General features: G+C 35.5%; 1 protein-coding gene across 1 annotated transcript in view; it reads right to left on the bottom strand.

Annotated features, from left to right (window-relative positions):
* Nucleotides 1-1,163: 1,163 nt before the first annotated feature.
* Nucleotides 1,164-21,048, bottom strand: part of LOC139691812 (centrosomin-like) — a 68,878-nt gene continuing 48,993 nt past the window's right edge. Inside the window, exons 10-17 of the mRNA XM_071589692.1 lie at nucleotides 17,050-17,145; nucleotides 16,646-16,855; nucleotides 14,685-15,675; nucleotides 13,933-14,096; nucleotides 13,207-13,431; nucleotides 8,262-8,549; nucleotides 3,993-4,700; nucleotides 1,164-2,246 (exon numbers count right to left, since the gene is read on the bottom strand). Coding sequence (XP_071445793.1) covers nucleotides 1,695-2,246; nucleotides 3,993-4,700; nucleotides 8,262-8,549; nucleotides 13,207-13,431; nucleotides 13,933-14,096; nucleotides 14,685-15,675; nucleotides 16,646-16,855; nucleotides 17,050-17,145 — 3,234 coding nt within the window. The 3' untranslated portion in view covers nucleotides 1,164-1,694. The remainder of the gene's footprint in view (nucleotides 2,247-3,992; nucleotides 4,701-8,261; nucleotides 8,550-13,206; nucleotides 13,432-13,932; nucleotides 14,097-14,684; nucleotides 15,676-16,645; nucleotides 16,856-17,049; nucleotides 17,146-21,048) is intronic.

Raw genomic sequence — 21,048 nt, 5'->3', positions numbered from 1 at the left:
ACAAATCCGTGCGTTTGTAGCGGATTGCTTCGCGCAAATTGCACTCAACTTGCTGGTAACATTCCTTATTACCGTACTACCCTGTGACAAGAACTCATGATGCCCCACGCCAATGTAATCGAAGAAAAGTATATGCAAAACTTTCGCATTTGACCGAACTGGGCACGCTTTTTTTGGTTTTGGCTTGTGCTGCAGCTTCCATTGGGATGATTGAGCTTTAGTTTCCATAAACCCATGAATCGTCACCAGCAATGACCCTCTGGAGCAAATTTGGGTCATTGTGGACAGAGTCCAACACCTCATTAGCAATGTTAATTCGTTGCTGTTTTTGATCAGAATTGAGCAATTTTGGTGCGAATGTTGCAGCTACCTGTGTCATGTCTAAATATTTGGTAAAAGTCGAATAGAATGAGCCAATCCATATGTTTAGGTCCTCAGCAACTTCTCTAACAGTGATTCAATGGTTGGCCAATACTATTTTCTTCACTTCATCAATGTTTCCATCTGTTGCCGACGTGCTCGGGCGTCTGGCACGCTCTTTGCCATTCACATCTTCTCGGCCCTCTGAGAACATTTTGTACCACAGATAAACGTTGCTTTGGTCCAAGGTAGCTTCATATGCCACAGTCAACATTCAGAATGCGTTCGCGCACTTAATTTCATTTTTCACACAAAATTGGATACAGATTCTTTGATCCATTTTTTTGGAACAGGCAAAAATCGAAGACAAGCCAAAACACGTCCCAGCAAAACAGCTGTCAAAATTTAATGGAACAATCAAAATGGCCAAATTTTTCGGCATAAGGGAGAGACATAAGTACCATAAAATAATGCCAATAAAAAAATCATAAAACAAATATACGCTACCCGCAGAAATTCAAAATTTGCAAATCTTTTTGGACAGACCTTGTTAGAGTTAGGTAGGACTTTTTTTGGTGAAAATGTTTCACATAAACTCTACTCGTGTGACATGGTTTTAATTAAGAGATAACACCAATTCAGAGTTTGTCCGGAGAGTACCTGTGTGAATGTTTCTCCTAGAAACAACTTGTTCTCATTTTATCCTTCGGCCAGGACAGCTCTATGGAGGCCATTGAACATACATGCCCACATAGTCAATATTTTAGTCAATGTGGAGGGATGCATTTAAATAAGTACAGCAATTGGAAATATTAAAATATCTCTTTACTATATTATTTACATACACTATTTGAAAATAAATCTATTTTCAGGCAACAGATTTAGTTATTTAAAAATATTCCAAACTTATATTTTTTACCAAATCCTAGGGACATCACAACAAATACGTATCTAAAACAGGCACCATTGTGTTTACAAGACAGAGTAAGTAATATGTTAAAAAAAAAACTATATATTTCTTAAAACTTTACCATAGAAATGCTAAGAAACTCAAGGACAAACTTGTAAAAAGGAAAACCTATATACATAGTAAAAGTAAATAACATTTATATCACATTGCCATTTGGTAGTGACTCAAATACAATACTTAAAAGAAAAGCCCTTTTTTGCCAAATGAAAGTGTAAAGCATGGCAAAATCATTTGTACTTTTTCATGAATATTTAAAAGACAAGAAGAAAGAAACATGAAGAATTAAAAAAAAATGGAAAATTGGAATTCATACAAAAATACAATGTGTATTTTTCCATAGGACGGAGAAACATGAGCCACTGCATTATTCTCTTAAATCTGCTCCCAAATTGACCCTTGCTTTTCTGAGAATATGATGTGTCTTTTGTAGCTGATTACAAATTGCTTTCTCAACATTTATTTTGCGGCGGTTTGCAGCTTCTAGTTTAGACATTGTCTCGTCTAAGTTTTTACGAGTTTCAGCCAAGCTTTGTCTCAGATGCTCATTCTCTAACCTGAGATCATCCAAACAACTTACACTCAAATTATCAGCACTCTTTCCAGATCTTAATAAATGAGTTCCACTTGTCCTAGCATTTCCCACCAATGAGCCACCATAAAAAATAGCTTTCGCTGATGAATGAATGTCCGCAAACTTTATGGCACCATTCCTAACTTCTTCGGGGGTTTTTGGTGGATTTTCCAAGCTGGAGAAACGGCCTGGATCACTTTCAATGCCCAAATCAGGTGAGGAAAAGGCATCATGACGAAAAGTTGGGGAAATATCTGCAGGAGGACTCAGGTAAGTCCCTGCATTTGACACCTCCAGTGGAATCATTCCAGGTCTCCCACATGAGCTTCTTTTTTGATTTGTTAACTAAAAGAAAGTAAAAGGTGAACATTTTATTTTTTAAAGTATAAAATTTGTTCTACACAGTTTCACTTTATGTACATGGTGTCATCTAATTTGACATTTTCCCAAGGGAATCATTAGAATGCAACATTATAATTATGATTTAGAATGTGCTTTTTACAGGAAGTTATTCTGCATTAATTTTTCCTTAGTGTGGAAAAGGCTACTTACGTCTTCCACCAGGTCAGTGCCTCCATTGACGACGCCAATGTTTCAGAAAATGAGTCATTTTCCAAAACATTGGCGACATCAATGGTGGAACTGACCCAGTCGAAGACCTGAGAGTAGCTTTTTCCCCACAGTTATCCTCAGTTTACAGTTCAGAAGTTGGCTTTCAGCCTTTCACTAGAATTCAACCTTCAATGTGTAATAGCAAATCCTTCCCCATTCAGGGTTGCATGATTATATATTTCCATACCAATATAAGAATATCAGAAAATTGTCACTTTCAAAAGGTATTTCCCATCAATAAGGCAATTACAAATTATCTTGGTCACTACACAGCAGAGGATTACAAAACTAACCATAAAGAAAGAAGGAACACATGCTAAAGAATTGTAGGTAATAACTGTCCTGCTTATGGGAGAAGGAGAAAAAGAGTAAACATAAAAAATTAAACAATCTATTAGCCAATCTAAAAAATTCTGGTATTTATGATTTTTCAGATTTAGCAACCCTAGGAAAGGTTCTTACATCTTAGTATGACATACACATATTGGACACTTTACATTAAGCTTTCATACAAAACCAACTTATGACTCTAATTGAAAAAAAAATTATTTATTCTGTATTAGGGACTCACACCTATTTATGTCCATACAATTACAATTTTCTTTAATCTAGCAGAAAATACCATTAGCATGTGTGCCTGCTAGAATTTTCAGAAGTCTTCAGTTATCGAGGTGTTCCCCATGAACTGCAGCAGAGTTAACATAATTCATATACTTGAGGGGGGACTTGAACCCATGACCTTTGAGTTAGTAAGCAGTGAATTGTCTATTATGCTAACGAAGTCAAAGTAGCATTCATTTATGTTAATTTAGGTGTATAATGGCCGATTCGAATTCTTTATACACATCAAACTAAATAAATGCAGTATATTCTATTGTTTCAGGCTTCACTTCGTGGAAGTAATTGATATCCATTATTGAAATAGAAAGAAAGACTCGTACTTTTCCACAGATTTTATTATACGGCACGACGCGTTTCACCGACTTGCGGCATCATCAGGTACCAGTACGAGTCTTTCTTTCTATTTCAATAATGGATATAAATAAATGCAGGGTTATTCGAAGCCTATGGAATGTTTTCAATGTTAACCCTTCCATTCCTATCCTAAATAATCAAATTAGCCAAATGACCAAGTTTGAAAAAAATTGTTCTAAAATGTTCCCTACAGATACATGTGAGATGGTGAAAATTGACAAAACATTACATTATTCCTTTCAGTTTCCTGACTCAAAGACAATGTTTACTATTTCATTGTAAATATACACAGCTAATATAATCGCAACTTCACGTTTTTAGAAATGCAACAGATGCCAGTAAATCAGCTGACTGGCACTTAGCAAGAGAATAGTTTACCCTATAAGATATTACAACAGAAAACAACCTAAGTAAAAGGTGAAGAAAAAAATAAATTTCTCCATGGAAGAAATACAGCAAAATCATATGGAGGATATTTTCTAAAATTAAGTTACCAATATTTACCTGATGCAAAGAGGGCTCAGAATCTTCTCCACCTGTCTGATCAGAAATATAGTCAGACATTTCACTGTGCTGACGAGTCAAATCAGTAAGGATACCAGATAATGCAGAAGATGAAGACCCTTCACTTGGGTCTTCTGTCACATGTACAACTGCTGCTGGCAATTTTGCTATTCTCTCTTGCTCTTTGGCCACTTCCATCCAATGGTGAGCATCTGCTTCAGCTTTTCTTGCACGCATTTCTTCCAAGCAAACACGTTCCTTAGCCTCTCTAAGGGCATTCCGCATTTGAAACATTTCACTTTCCATTTTGGAAACCAATTCTGCTGACGATTCCTGATCTACAGTCAGTCTTGAGGCTTGGCAAGATGTATCACTAAATTTGCATAGAACTTCAGTAGCTTCACCGACTACTACACTTTGATTTTGTGTTTCTGCTTCTTCTAAAGCTTTGAGAGTATGGTCTTTGACAGAGGCATTTAATCTGATTGACTCAAAGGATGCACACTGTTCTTTCTGATTTTCATGAATGGAACTTTCAACAAGCTTTAAGATCTTTCTAGACGAGTCATTTCTTCCAAGTTCTGAGGAGTTCAAATTGACATCTCCTTGATCAGAATTGCTTTTTGTGGCAGAAATGTTCGCTTGTGACTTGCACCCACTTTTCTCTTCAAGTAGAAGCATTTTTATATCCTCTTTTATGGGACATACCTGGTAAAAAAATAAAGTTCAGTTTTAATCAAACACTGCACTAAAAGCATCCCAATTAATGCACTAAAATTAAAACATTCCAATAAATGTCCAAGTTCTTTTTTCAGGCATCAAGATATTTTCTCAATGATACAATTAAAATTTATAAGTATCATACAACATACATACAGGCAATCACACCTCATTTACATCCTCTAGTATAGAGCACAAATTAATATGAGAGTAGTTTGAAAGGTTCTCAGAATCACCACCAGATGTTAGCACTAACGCAACAAGTTAGTGTTCTGGGAAGAGATCTGTGGTGCGGATGCCACTCTGTTGCTCCCACGTAGTGATTTGCGAAGATGGCAAAAATTGAGATTCGAGCAGTGATTAAATACTTTGTAAAGAAGGTATGAAAGCAAAGGATATTCATGCAGACTTTGAGAACACACTGGGGGACTCTGCTCCTTCGTATTTCTCTGTTGCCCAGTAGACAAACAAGTTTAATTTTGGTTGGGGCACCTTAGATGATGATCCATGTAGTGGTTGGCCAAAATGTGCCACTACCCCAGAAATTATTGCATAAGTGCATGAAATGGTCACGGAGGATCGCTGACTGAAAGTGCAAGAAATTGTTGAAGCTGTAGGGATGTCATTTGAATGGGCATACCATATTTAACACTGGAATTGGATATGAGAAAAATTATCTAATAGATGGGTCAGACTCTTGATGCAGGATCAAAAACGCATCAGGATGGAAATTTCCAAACAATGTTTGACCTGTTTTATGAGCAACCAACAAATTTTCTGCAACGATGAAACTTGGGTCCGGTACTATATACCAGAGACAAAACAGCAGTCAAAGCAGTGGAAACATGTTCATCCACCATCACCAAATAAAGCAAAGGCAATACGGTAGGCTGGAAAGGTGATGGCTTCAGTTTTCTGGGATGCGATAGGGATTCTGCTGATACATTATCTTCCCACTGGTCAAACAATTCTGGACAATACTATGCTTATCTCCTGGATCAATTACAGCAAAAGATACATGAAAAAAGGCCAGATTTGGCAAGGAAGAAAATCATCTTTCATCAAGACAATAGACTCCCACACACAAGTGTCATTGCCATGGCAAAAATATGTGAACTAAGATACGAATTGTTGCCACACCCGCCTTATTCGGCTGCTTTGGCTCCATCAGATTTCCATCTCTTCCCCGAGCTCTAAATTTTGCTTGGTGGATGGAGATTCTCTTCAAACAAAGAACTAACAGCCAAAGTGGATTGGTATTTTACAGGCCCAAAGGAATCTAATTTTCGAGATGGAATCAAGACATTGGAACATTGCTGGACCAAGTGCATTGGTACAGAGACACTACATTGAAAAATAAAAAGTTTCACAGAGGTAAGCCATTCATTTCTATTCCAAAAGAAGCAAAATTGAAACTTGATAGATGATCAATGAATATGATTATTTCACAAATAACATTTCAAGGTGTGGACTTCACCTTTAAACTGATATCTGAGATTTTCTGAGGTGAAATCACAAATACACAAGTTTTCCCAAAAATAGGGGCATGTGAACAGCAATGAAATAATGAGTTAAAAGGTGTTTTAAAATGATTGACAAGCATACCAGACAAACATGTGAAATATAGTTCCTAGTCAGATAAGAAAAAATCAACAGTTGAACAGTTCAAATGAAATTAAGCTCTTATTTGTATGTACTTTTGACAAGAATTTTTAATAAATGCAAGCATATAAACAAACTTCAGCTTAATATCATTCCAATGAAGTCACAGCATAAGCTCCTATTTATATGATAAAAAGTTGGAACTCCAAATAAAATAAGATCATATTAAAGTAAACATCACACCCTAAATTTCCTTAATATTTCCAGTATTTTCACATACAAGGCATTGAAGCATTTTATGAGAAAACCAAGATTTAACAGGCCAGCTAATGAATATTAGCCAGCACACAAGTTGTTGACATTAATTATTTTAATATGCATTCACTATCACACTGATGATTTCAAACTGCATGACTGATTAAAGTTGAATGGACTCCTAATTGAACAAATTCCTTCAGAAAAGAAAACACTATGAAAGGAACAACACAACACAATAAAACAATATAGAGATCAAGTAAGAGATCTGAATTTTCTACTTCATTTGATATGACCCCAAATGAAGCACATAATTACTCACTTTTCTGCTATCATATGAAAACGTTTTTTAAAGCATGAATTTTTATGGCAGACAAACCATGACAGTTGATAAGGGGCAAGGATCTGTGAGAATCGTTTTAACTTTAGTTGCCCCAATAGTTTTTAATCGTTTATTAGTCGTTTTAACTTTAGAGCTAAAATCAATCTCTACTCCACCTTGATCTTACCAAACATTTGACTTGGGGTATAGATGCCAAAATGTGGCATCCTCCATAATTTTACAAAATTTCTTTCTGAGAAGTCAGAAAATTTCACACTCTGGTATTCAAATATAGCTTCAGTTTTGGGCAAAAAATGATAAAAATTTTAATATATTTATTTTATGCCTAAAACCTCTTGATAAATTCTATTAAGTTTTAGGGTATGGTACTCCATGGAATTTGGCATGTACAGTAACTCTCAATAATCTATGCTAATGAATGCATGATGATGATATATGGATAATGGAAAAACATGGATAACTGACATATGATCATGATATACTTGGGTTCAATACGCATGATTCAAAATAGTTATTAAAAACAAGTGACTGTGATTGTGGAAAGAGATGAACTCTCCATTAGTATTCCTTGCAATTCATTTGAGTTTTTTTAGCAATGGAAAGTACAATTTTTTCCTGTTTTTTAGCCTTTTTTCTATGGATCATATTACAGTTTCAAGAAGAACAGAACTATCATCAACAGAATAGCAGAGCATTTTGTCTTAAAGCTAAATCAATCACATACCCAGGATAAACCAAAAAAATTAAAATTAATGTTGAAGGATGAATATAGACAAAAATAGCTGATATGGATTCATATTCATCATGTAATACCAATTAAAATAATGCAGCATTGGTAATTAATGACGTATTTGATGCATAGTAAAATTATAGCTGTTCTTGCTTGAAGGAGAATAGGGTATTCACAGGGCTGATGAATAAGAAGGAAATGATAGTGAGATTGCAGGGTGTATCAGTTTTGATAGAATATATTTCTCATGTTGGGATCCCTAGCATGAGACAAAACTCTTCCACACTTGCTGTAAGGTCATTGGCTATACAGATTTCATTTAAGCACACTTGATGTTCAATGTCAATTCATAATTTTTGGAATTGTATTTTCTTATCTATTTAGGATGTACCTCCCATTCATTTGTTTGCCATTATCATATCTACAAGCTACACACAATTTCGCAATTTTTATGCTAACATATACGCAACAAATAATGTAGCAGGCTGGAGCACCAGCAAAAAGTTACAGTAGCATGACATTACTGACCCTGACTCGTTAACAATCCATCTCATGGCAAAATCAATGAAAAAGATGAGAGATGTACATGGTTATAATTGAACAAAAAAACACAACTTACCTTCTTTTTGGGTTTTATGTTCAATCCCTCAGAATTCTCCATTTCATTAGTCTCTTTAATTTGCCCACCACTCATGACAGCTTGCAACTGTGTCTCCTTATCCTTAAGAAGCACTCTTAATTTGAGTTCCATCTCTTGTGATTCTTGCAATTTAGCTTCCACAGTCAATAATGAGCTTCTAGCCACAACTAGTTGAGCTTGTAGATCTCTGCACCTAGCTTGTTCTTCTTCAAGACGGTCTGTTGCATCCTTTAACTTCTGACAAAGATTTGTCAAGCCATCTTCTTTCTATATAGAAAAAAATAACATACACTTTTTAAATTATATAGCCAAATTCTTCTATGATACATCAATATCAATTAGTCAAAAGTATTTTTGGACTCCATTATGCACTGACAGTAGAACTGCATTTATTTATATAACAAGTGTTTGACCTCATTCTAGTGGCACTTGATTGGAATCACTGGGATTATTTGCTTGATTCAAACAAACAGGTTTTTGTGGACAGGGTCAAAGTGCCAGTTAGACTCCTACAATTACGTCAACACCATCTATTCAAATATTTCCTTTTCCATAGAAAAAGAATTTTACAGCACAATTAACTTCTAAGATCTGGCAATTACAATAAAAGAAAATAGAAAAGGGTTCTCTATTTACAGGAAACCCACATGAACGGATAATATAATTCCCTATGATTCTGCCCACCATTCCTGCACACCCCCCTTTCCCCAACAAATTTCAATAAGGAACTTAGAATAATTACTAATATAGCCACCAGCAATGGATACAACTCAAACCTAATGAATAACTGATCGTAGCACTTTCCTCACCTCTTGTTTCTTACCATGTCCTCTCCCCTCCTTCTGGAATCTTAAATGTATATAAGACAGCACACAACTTCTGTTTGTTACCTGATGATAATGTAATACATCGAAATCCGGTCGTAAAATAAAAATTTTATCGAGAGGAAAAGTGAGACGATCAGTTACTCATTATGTTTGACTTCCACCACATCACGCCTGAAGCTACTCAATTTTAACACAAACCTAGTTGGAAAAATAATTTAAGAATATTTTCATCTCTGCCATATACTTCTACCTTTATGAGTAGTTTACCATGAGGTACTTTGTCGAAGGATTTCTTAAAATCTAGAAAAAGCATGTCCACTGGAACATTGCTCTCTCCCAAAATAAGATTATCATGAACAAAAAGAGAAAGTTGTGTCTCGCAGGATCTACCTTTTCGGAAACCGTGCTGATTTTTCATTAATAAATTCTGATTATTGAGGTGTCTCACGATTGAACTAGCAAGTATATGTTCCATTATCATGCACAAAATGGATGTGAGGGAAATGGTCTGTAATTGCTCGACTCCTCCTTGTCTCCGTTTTTAAATATTGGTATTATGTTAGCCATTTTCCAATCTGTGGGAACCTTGTGACCTCCTAAATATTATTTCTAGATAAGGTGCAATTTCCAAAGCTAGACCCTTAAATAAACGAGCAGATATTTCATCTGGCTTGGTTTAAGGAAGAAGAGGTGGTGGCACCTTGATTATGACTAAGCATTGGGTTTGGTCCGGGTTTATTGGGGAGGTGGGAAAGTGGAAAACAATGGCCATAAGTTGAATTTCCCCCTCTCAGCCCTCCACTTCTAAAGACTTCAAGCGGTGTTTGATCCCTTTCCTAGGAGATATCTCCTATAATATCTCAAATCGCCATCTGAGTACACTCAAAGTGTTCTTTTACATACCCATTACTCTCTCCAAACTCTTTGTTAATGGCAAAGACAAATAGGAAATACTTTTTAAATCAGGCAACAAAAATGTGATAATTGCAACACATCTTATGTTGTTCAAACTGGGTGGAATTTCAAGACACGAGCCAAAGAACACGTCAGGTGTCACAAAAATCAAAACTCCAATTCCCTCCGCACAAAACACCTCATTGATTTTAAACACAATAGCAATTTTGTCCCCAAAATACAGCATATCCTCCCATAAGGATTTTAAATGGACACTCTCGAGCAAATCAAGATTAAAAGGCACTTGGCAGGCCTTAAAACGATTCTTTCTAATGAGCAATTATACTCTCATTCCTCCCCTTTCCGTTCCGAGGAAACTGACCTTGAGAGAAAACAAATCCAACGGTTCTACATACCTGTCCGCCCCAAACCCCCATCCCTCCCATACCCCAGACCAGACCCAATGCTTAGTCATAACCAAGGCACCACTGCCTCTCCTTTCCTTAACCAAAAAAACCAGACCCCCTACCTTCAACTACTCCCCCCCCCCTCTCCTCTGTCCGAAGGGTATATATTCATCAGCTATATGTGTAACTTGTACCTGGTGATACCGCAGATTAGTGAAATGCATTGAAGTGTAAATTAAGTCTGTGGAAAATCACAAACCCATTTAATATGTACATCAAACAATTTCACTAAGTATAGCCTTAAAGTGTTAAGTACAACTGCATTTAAAATTATAAAATAGAACTGCAAAGTCTGTTCAAAAAAGATGAGACGGCTTGAATAAACACTTAATTTTATTGGTTATCCTTTAATCATGCTTATTGCCTTCAAAATACAGCCCTTGGCTACCAATACAACTCTCCCAAAGTCATTTCCAGCTTCCAGATGGAATGCTTCTTTTGAGATAGCCTTTAACTCTGTGGTACAATTTTGTTGGGTGCATTCAATAGTTCCAAATCGAAATCCTTTCAAGATAGATTTCAACTTAGGAAATTGGGAAGTCTGCTGGAGCAAGGTCCAGAGAGTAGGGTGGTTGGGGGATCACTGGCGTGCTGTTTTTGGCCAAAACCACAGTAACATTGAATGATCTCTGCACCATTGCATTATTGTGATGAAAGCACCAAGACCTGTTTCTCCAAATTTGTGGTCTCTTCTGCAACATGGTATGTCTTAACCTTCTCATAAACTCTATATACTGGCGCCCATTCACTGTTTATCCTTTGGGGACATATTCATTATTAATAATCCCTAGCCCAATTGAAGAAAACGATCAATATCACCATCAAGTTCGGGCGAATCATGAATTTTTTTGGTTTGTAGGGAAGATGGCCCCTTCCACTGAGAAGACAGGGCTTTGGTTTCTACATCACAACTATAAACCCTGGTTTCATCACCCGCGATGAATGTTTTTAAGAAGTTTTGGTCATCATTTGACCGATTGAGCAGTTCCTGGCTGATGTCAAGACATTTTTACCTCTATTTATCCGTTAAACCTCAGGGCACAACTTGGATGCAATGCACTGCATGCCCAAAATTTGCTAAAATAGTGAAACACGAGATCCAACAATATCATTGGCAATCACCCTGACAGTTAACCTATGCACTAAATAATTCACACTGTTGACATGGACATCATTTGTTGACGTTGATTGCTATTCACTTCTTAGTTCTTCATCGGTAGAGACTGGAATTGGTGTACCAAAAAAACACTGTGTCCACCTTATAGATTCATTGCCATATGGTTTGGATCATTGCATAAGTTTCAAAGGCACTTTTCCCCAGGGAAAAGACAAACAAAACCAAAACAAAATTCAATGCATAAACACTGCTTCTCTAATACCCTCAGTCTCACTGACAAGAATTGGTACAACAAGTACTTGCAAGCTCAGACATGAACTGCTGTTGTGTGGAAACAAGTCTAGATAGGGCCACAAGCAAGGTGGTGTTTTACTTCTCAAGATGCCGCTGGAAGGTTTCACCTTACTGATGGTGATCCATCAAGCAGTTCGCATGTAGAAAGACGAGTCTCATCTTTTTTGTACAGACCTTGTATATGGCTAGTTGCAAATGAGCAATCAGGTACACTCAGCCACCCTCTGTTTAAAAACATTAATATATTACCTGTGCCTTGCATTTATATCTTTGTATGTTTACTTCATGTTTAAAACAACTTTTTATAATCTAATGTAAGAAATGGAGATAATCTAAGAATGACTTTCACAGACGATACACATGTACTCATACCACTGCAATGGGAGTGCAGCCCACAGGTTTAGTGCCCTTTTACAAATTGAGCGATTAATTGAAATTAATTTACAAGATTCTGTACTTCAAAGGCCTAATCAAAAAATTTTTACAGGCCTTCCTTTTCTATTTGATCAATGAGTTTCCGGAAAGTGATATTTCCAATGTTTGCATATGCTCTAGGTGATGTTATTATGTTTACCAGTTTTTTAATTTTTTGAGCCTGCCAATTTTGACGTTTCTTATATTTTGTATGTATCATTATATTAGTTAATCTCTGGACAATTTATTCGATTGAAACATACAAGGGGACGGACACATTGTTAGATTACTACTTATTTGGAATGAAGGCTCAGGAGGTGAGAGTAACATTACTGACTTCAGCTGTTACAACCAATAAGTAGACTCCTGACAAAATGGTCTCAGCTCTTAGAATAAGAAAAAGAAAATAATTTAAATGAGAGCTTAATTTTACCTATAAATAAAGCAGAAATTACAGCACTAGAACAGAAAAATAAGCATTGTTATTTTCCTTCACCTTCATCAGTACCAGCAGTTTGTCAAATTCACACAGCCTTATCATAAATTAAAGACTTGGAAAACACTGAGAATCCTGACGACAGAACTACCACTTAAATGCTACAGGAGACCAAAAATTCAAGCAGATGAATAAATGTTCATTTAGAATTTCTAATGATGTACTCTTAGCACTTGTGGACAGTGTCAGGGTGCCTAATAATATAACTTGGGTTTCATTTTTTTTGTACACTTGTTCTAAAGATCCTTATATTCTGTCAAGTCAAACGTATTTCTGCCATTGCTAATCTAAAAAGTTGTTTTTTTTGTTACTAAAAATGTGACAAGGATTTGGAACTTTATTTAATTAATTTTGATTTTGAGGTCATTCATGAGATTCCAATAAAAGCATCACGACAATCCACTAAAACGCTTACCTGATGACCCCTGAGCCCAGAGAGAACTGTTTCAAGTTGTTGTCCAATTAGTTCATTCTGCTTCAAAGAATACTCCAACTTGTCCCTCTGACAGCGGACCTCTTCAAGAAGATGCCCCAATCCTCCAGTATCAACAGGTTCAGCCTGAACACCCATGGTGGTGTTGACCTCTGCATCCCTGGTGCTTGGTCCTTCATGGTCACCCTGACCTAACTCCAATGCAACCTCACCACAAAAAGTTTCCATCAAATAAAGGAAGTTAATTTTTGAAAAAAATATTCAAATTGTTTTAAAAATGTTCATTACAAAAAGACATGATTATCAGCCATGAACTACACTCTTCCACTTAACTAGAAATAAAGCTCTTAAGAAGTCTAAAATATTGACAATAGGTGAAAGAGAAAACACATAATTTGATTTCAAGGAGGGAAATGTTTCCAACCAAATGTCACAATTATGCCATTGGATTAACTTAATGAGGGGGAGGGGAAGGTAATTTTCACAATTTCTATTAATGAGATTGGATTGAAATCTTGAAACTTATTTAAATTATGAATTCTTATAAGAGTATTTTCCATCAAAATATGTTACTAACTTTCCAAGGTTTTACTTAAGGTAAATACTGACTATTAATGAGATTTAGCATGGATATCTTATTCAAGACAAAAATATATAAATTAAAGGTTTTTCAAATTGCACCTGAATAAGTGTTAGGAAAAAACATACATTGTTCTGTCGAGGAGTTTCTTGGAGACCACCCACCATAGGCAGAGGAGTAACTGGTGTTACTGAGTGATACACCCTCAATTCAGCTCTAAGTGCTTCAATAACTTGCTCCAAACCACGAAGGCGATTTTGCAACCGTCTCACTTCTCCATGACTTCTTTTACCTAAAAGAAATAAATATTTCAAATTTTACATGTTTAGAAATGATGAAACATGCCAATGAATGCATTGCCAAGAACATGAAGTCTTAATGAAGAAGTGCCATCATCAATCGTTCCTCCAATAATTAAGGGCTGACATGAAATACTGACCTAATACAATAAAACATACCAAAACAAAAAAAAGGTTTACCTAACAAGCAATAAACATGAATACAAATCAGTTGATTTAGTGGACAAATGGTTGGTATAGAGCATCATGTGGACCAATACAAATCTAATGTAAGTGCAAACAAATCTTATGTGAGAGCAATTGTGGATACTGAGGATACTCTTTATTCATTGACGCAAATGTCTTTGAGTGCAGCCTTCAGCACGTTTGAGATGTGCTTCAGTATAAATTACATCTAAGCCAAAAATAATTTATAAATAGCCTAACTAAAAAGCTTGTTCATTAAAAATTGAATGTTATCCTATTATAGAATGGTGAATAAGCAATTCACTTTTACCAATAAAAAAACCTGCCACAAAATGAATAAATAAAATAATAATGACTTTAACCTTTCAGTAAGGCTAAGTTTACAATTTACTTACTTGGTGTACGTGTTTCAACCAATGATCCTCCTGACTCTGCTGTTGATTGTTGAGCAGCTGATACAACAGTGGCTGATGCTGTGCTCCTCACCATTTCCTCAAGACCCATTCGAGCCAAAGATACCGTTCTATCAGGCTCCGACCAGCCTTCAGACTCTGATGGAGAGGCAATGGTGCAGTTCACCACAACACCATCAACACACACATCTTGCTTTGAGCTCACAATTGACTTGGACCCACCAGCTTGAGGGAGAGTTAAGGTGCTGGGCCGAGCATTTCTGACAGTTTTCACACTCTCTCCACTATTACAACCACGTCCTACTTCACTGCTCCCTTCCCTCAGATCAATACTTTTACCACCCACTTCTCTCTCAAGCTCTCTCACCCTGCAGTGAAGAGCTTCTACAGATGAATGTAGACTTTCCACAGAAACATTAGGGTCTGGGACACACAAGGAACCCGAGTCTTGTCTGGATGCTGACACCTCTTGATTAGGGTTTTCTTCTATTTCCTCAATGTGAATACTTTCCTTGCATTTCTTGGATGACTCAAGTGACTCAGATGCCCCAACACAGGCACAGAATGAAGGGAACTCCCTAAGCACAGCCAATGAGGTCCTTGTACAATCCCTATCACTTTGATCAGCTAAACCAGTGGTGGACAGCACTGACAGGGAGAGTTCGCGACTCCACTCTAGTGCGCGTCGCAAAGAAGACTTATGAGATTCTGACAGAGAGAGATTAGTTTCTTCAAGCAATCCCTCAAGGAAGACAGCCAGCTCCCAAAGGTGGCCTCCAAGAAGAGTGCGCACCTCTTCTGCCTCATGTCTCGCTTCTTCAGCTTCCTCCAATGGCCCACGGGGACCTCTTTCACGCTCGGGTGTATTTCGTAAGTTTCTTTGAAGCTTTTGAATATGGGAGTGCAAGAAAGAGTGCTCTTCTGATGTAGAACTCAAGTGAACTGAAAGCACCTCCCTGAATGAGCTTGAATTCTGAAACAAAATTATCAACACTCATTGAGTTGGTATTCTAACTACAATAAGAGAGTTAACTACAAACATGGAGGCATACTATAAACTAGGCCCTTAAGTGGAACAATCTATTTCGCAAAAAAAAATCTCACTTTCAGAGCAATAATTCCTTAATCATCAAAGGAAAGTTTTCAGGAATATTTGCCTGGAAATGGAATAACTGAGTGGAAATTCTTAGAATCCTATGTGCATCAAAAAGAAAATATTTACTTTCAATTTTATATGCATTGAGATATTAATGTTAACTTCTTATTAATTAGTACCATTACAATTATTTAACTTGAAGGGTATGGCAAATACAAAGGCAGCAGGAAGGACCTCCACACAAATATGTGAACTGGCTGGAAGAGTCATAGAGCCAAAATAGTTAACTTTCACACATTTTCGCGGTATTCTTTCTTAAAGTTCCCAAACTTAGACTTCTTCAAGTGGATTTCTTGGCATAAGTTCATGCAAAATCATATCCTAAGGGGGAGTTATTTTAGTGGCTTGGAAATAGAAACATTAAAAGAGAATCCAAGTAATGAAATTCTCAAATGTGGGAAAGCAAAATGCTACATTAAGGCCAGACAGTATTAAATAGACATGTGAAGTAATATCTAATGAAAAAATCTCTAATCTCTAATCCCTAATGTGTCTTAGTGAATTGATATCTGTGCATGAGAACTATAACTTCAGTCACGGAACCTTTTAAAAATTAATAAATCCAAGAAAATTTGTATCCTTTTTACTGTAAAATTTAAAAAATCAATGCAACCAGTAAGAATCAAATTTTACATGGGATAAGGTTGTAGTTGTTTGTTGCAATCATAAAGCATTCATGAAAGTACAAATAGTTGGAGATATTTTCATAACAAACTGCCACTCCAGAATAATTCAAATCCATTGATTTTATCAAACACATTACTTCTAACCTCAAAAAAATACATACCAATTTTTTTTGCTGAGACACCCATTCAGACAGAGATGATATTCCGCTAGGCCTTTGAGTAACATTACCTAAGGATTCCATTGCGAGTGCTTTTGCTTCGAGTGTTTTAACACATTCAATTTTATCAGCTAATTGTAGTGCTAAGGAATTGTTTTTCTCTTCAAGTACAGAAAGCCCTTCCTCTTTTTCCTTAAGCACAGACATCATGGCCTGTAATGAATGATACAGAATTAGATTTACTGGTAGATGAAGTCAACGATTTTGTGCAGACAGGGCTAACTGATTATTGTTAAATAACTCAAAAGCATGCAGAAATATACCAGATTTTATAACTCCATTTAAAATTAGAGAAGACTACCTGATTTTCACAAAAAATGCAAACATATTACGAATCAATAACATACCTGGATTTTATTGTTCAACTCCACAGTAACACTATTTTTTTCATCTGTCAGTTGTTTCAACTTCTGCGTCTTATCATCTAGTTCAGCCCATAAGCGCTGCAAGATAACACATGACATAAGTAAGTTATAAATTCATCATGTTTGGAAATCTGAACTAGTTTTTACTTAAGGCATGCTATTCAGGACGAATTAAATATTTCACACAAGTTCACACTTATTGGATATAATATGACTATCCATCAAAATCAAGTGATATAAAATTAATTAGTAAATACTACTTCTAAAAAAGGAACTGCAATATAGATATAACATTTAATATTATCAATCAGCAAAATACTTTCATGCAAATAAATAAGAGCTAAAACATCAATTAGCATAAAAATAAAATGAATGTCTCATACAAAGTTTGGAATAGCAATGCATAGCTTCCAAGATATTAGTTTCCTTGGATATCACCAAATAGGTCGTACTTGGAATTAGTTTTACCCAGAATTATCATTTTTTGGATTTGTACATTTATTTGATCTCCAATGATTAATGCTGATTCCATCATAAACTGAAGTATACTTTTAGTAAACACATTTTAACACCATCGGGTAACAAACGAAGATTGACAGGCAGCAGCTTTTCACCCAGACCTCCATTTAATAAATTTATAAAATTTTTATTTCTTGAATTAATTTACTCAGATACCCAATTTATGTACTTCACAAAAGGTATTGTTTTCAAGCAATTCTTTTTTTTCTGGCGTTCAAAGTCTTTTAATAACTACAATGCCAAATGAAAGTTCAATTCATGGTATAATCAAGGAAAAAATAGCGCTTAATTTTTTTACTATAATTTTCAAAAGTGGCAGCATGAATATTTATTGTATATGAATAACTTATTAATTTAACGAGGAAAATACTGAATTCATGCTCACCAGAGGAAGAAAGACTAAGAAGTTTTATTCTGACGTTGGCTAATCACAGCTCATCAGTTAAGGATGATTACCTTGCACATACTCCTACACTTTGCAGATGAGTTTATCTTTGTATTTATAGATTTTATTTACAAACAATATAACTCTCCTTTAACCTTACAATATATTTTGACCAATAGTCCCAATTAATACCAAACAAGCAACACGTACTGCCAAAAAATTTAATGCATTAATTTCTCCTTTCTTCATCACTTCTCTTCCTACACCAAAATCGAGAGCATGGGTGGAGAATGGCCAAGCAATTTTACTACATAATTGCCTACTAATTAACTCAATCCATTCTGCAAATTTACTGGTTACTGAAACCTAGGGTTAAGAGATGTATCCACACTATGTGAAGTGATGTATCCACAAAGATGTGTGAGGAGATGTATTCACAAAATATTTTGCATATTCTCAAAGAGACAAAAATTATTCAATTCAGTAAATGACTTACCTGCAACCATATATTGCAAGTAGAATCTTTTAAAGTAAATACAGAAGAGTTAACTCAACATACCATAACTTTGAAAAATTATCAGCAGTTTTTGGCTACTAAAAATTTGACTTTAATTATATCTACCATATTTATTTTATATCCAATAAAATTGATTGGTAATGGGTTGCTGAAAGGGGAAAAGTTAGATAAGCAAGGTACATGGAGGAAAAGAAAATGTTTTTGCAAAACATGAGGGGAGGCATAAAGCACATGGAGCTAAACAATGATCGAGCATAATGGAGAAGGTTGCTAGTTTTAAGAGTTCGTCCAAAACATCACTGATTGACAGGTAGGTTAGAAATAAATTACTTTCATAAAGAAATCAAAGAAAATTTCAACTTTATCTTAGAAATGCCCAAAAGAAATTACTTCCATTAAATACATACCATTCACATACAGGTAGGTTTGAAATAACTACTGAAAGAGTCATCCTTCAAAACTTCTGAAATCAAACCTCTTGTCATGCATAATTATCTTCTTCAGGAACTCATCATTTCCAACCCTATTATACCACCCAAAACTACATCTTTCGGAGTACATAGTTCATTCAACCAACCACCTACAGTAATCAAGGTTTTATAGGTGAGGGTAGAGCAAACCTAACTGAGCCTAACAACATCTGAAATTCATTCAACAAGGCTGGGGCCTCCCAGGATACTCTGCTATTAAAAAAATGCAGATAGCTTTGGTGAAGATAAGGATGTTCAGAGGTGTTTCATGAAATCAAACCCAGGCCCCCTGGTATGTATCCCAGTATCATATCCACTAGACCATTCCCCTGAAATTCCTCATGTAACAGAACATTTTCTCATGCTAAATTGTTCTATTTCTCCATATCTCAGTCCTCAACTATTTCTCTTCATCAAATTTTGCACAATTATATATCTAACCTAACCTATCACACTGTTGCCAGTCTGCTTCTCTCTTGAACTTGCTTTCTTTGACAATCCAATCCTCCTTCAGGCCAACTTCTTAAAACCCTTCAATTTACAATTTCCCTCCCTATCCTCCATGCAAATGCAAAATATATGCTCAATCGGTGTCACACTTTTGCGTGAAGGAGTAATATACCGAAATTCATACATGCTCCAAATTGCAGGCCAGGCATAAAGCATTTTTGCAGTAAACTTACCAAATGTAGCAGGGTTTTAATTAGATTCACACAGAGCAATATTACAAATATATTTATTAAAGATCAGAAAGAACATAAATAAAACTCCATAAGCATGCTTGGTAAAACAAATAAAAACCTTTACCATCCCTGATAATGCAAGAATATTATTAAAAATATCATGCTTTTAAAACCGTTCATCTATAGTAAATAAATCTTCATGCTGTACCACTGAAAAGGCAGCATTTTTGGGTAATTGGACAAATTATAAATAATAACCAATAAATAAGCAGTCCATATCAACTTTGGCATTTCATCTGTGGTAAAAATGTAATTTGTATCTCTTTATTTTATAATAATAGCTAATGGAATGCATCGTATAATGGGTAATTACAAGAAGAGGGTAATCAGAAACAATAAAATATGTACATAAATGATTAAGTCACTCACCAAAAGTAATTACACATGCTAACAAAAATTATATGCTTATTGAACTTCTGAACAAACTTCATTCAATAATTACAATTTAAATATCCAAAAATGGATTGTCTCGACAAAACCATTCATCTAAAATTTTAAACTTATGTAAATTCAGCACCAGCATTTTATTTTAAATATTTATTTATACAGTTTAAAAAGCAATTGAAATTTGGTGATAGTAAAATGCAGAATGACACCAGCATAGAAAGTTTTCACATTCAAACATCTTCCCATGAAGACAAAAGCACACATACAAAACATCCATTCCCCAGGCTTTCCAAAGTTTCAGCAACACCTCTCAAAAACCCTGTTTTGAGAAATTTAGCAACAAATAGTTCCTCAAAAGAGCATGCAGTAAATAAACATACCATAATCATAAAATTAACATAATATTTACACATGCTTCTACAGTGGCAGTCCCAATAATGACTTTGAGGGAAGGTTAAAAGATTGTACAAGTATAAATACGATGACATGCTAATCTTAATTGAAAAAATGTACACCCATACGGCACATAGCAGGTACACAATGCCAACAGGCACTAATGATTTTGTTAGTTCAGAACTAAAAGACATTTCATAGGTCATTAAGTTCTTGAGAACACCACTAACAATGATTTTGTTTACAAAGAAGCAAATACCGGTAAAATGAAATCCTTCATGTAAGCATTTCCATGATAACTGTATATAATACTTTTTTTTCCATAGTTCAGCGCATACATTCTATAAAATATATTGAGACATTTATATTCAAAACATTTGACAAAGCAGAAGCTGCACTTAGCACAAATACATTATAAATGGGATCTTGTACAAGCAATAATGAAAGAATTTCTGCAAAATGATTCCACCCAATGACTCCTCCACTAATTATGGCCCATTTCAGTGGATTCTGCTGATTATGCAAAACACTTTTCAGAACTTAGAAGTGTTGCTATCAAAAGCAAAG

Source organism: Hetaerina americana, unplaced genomic scaffold (genome assembly GCF_022747635.1).
Source record: "Hetaerina americana unplaced genomic scaffold, ioHetAmer1.1.p SCAF_1, whole genome shotgun sequence".
Lineage (NCBI taxonomy): Eukaryota > Metazoa > Arthropoda > Insecta > Odonata > Calopterygidae > Hetaerina > Hetaerina americana.
The sequence above is the reverse complement of the archived record's forward strand: the minus strand, read 5'-3'. Positions and strand labels throughout refer to the sequence as shown.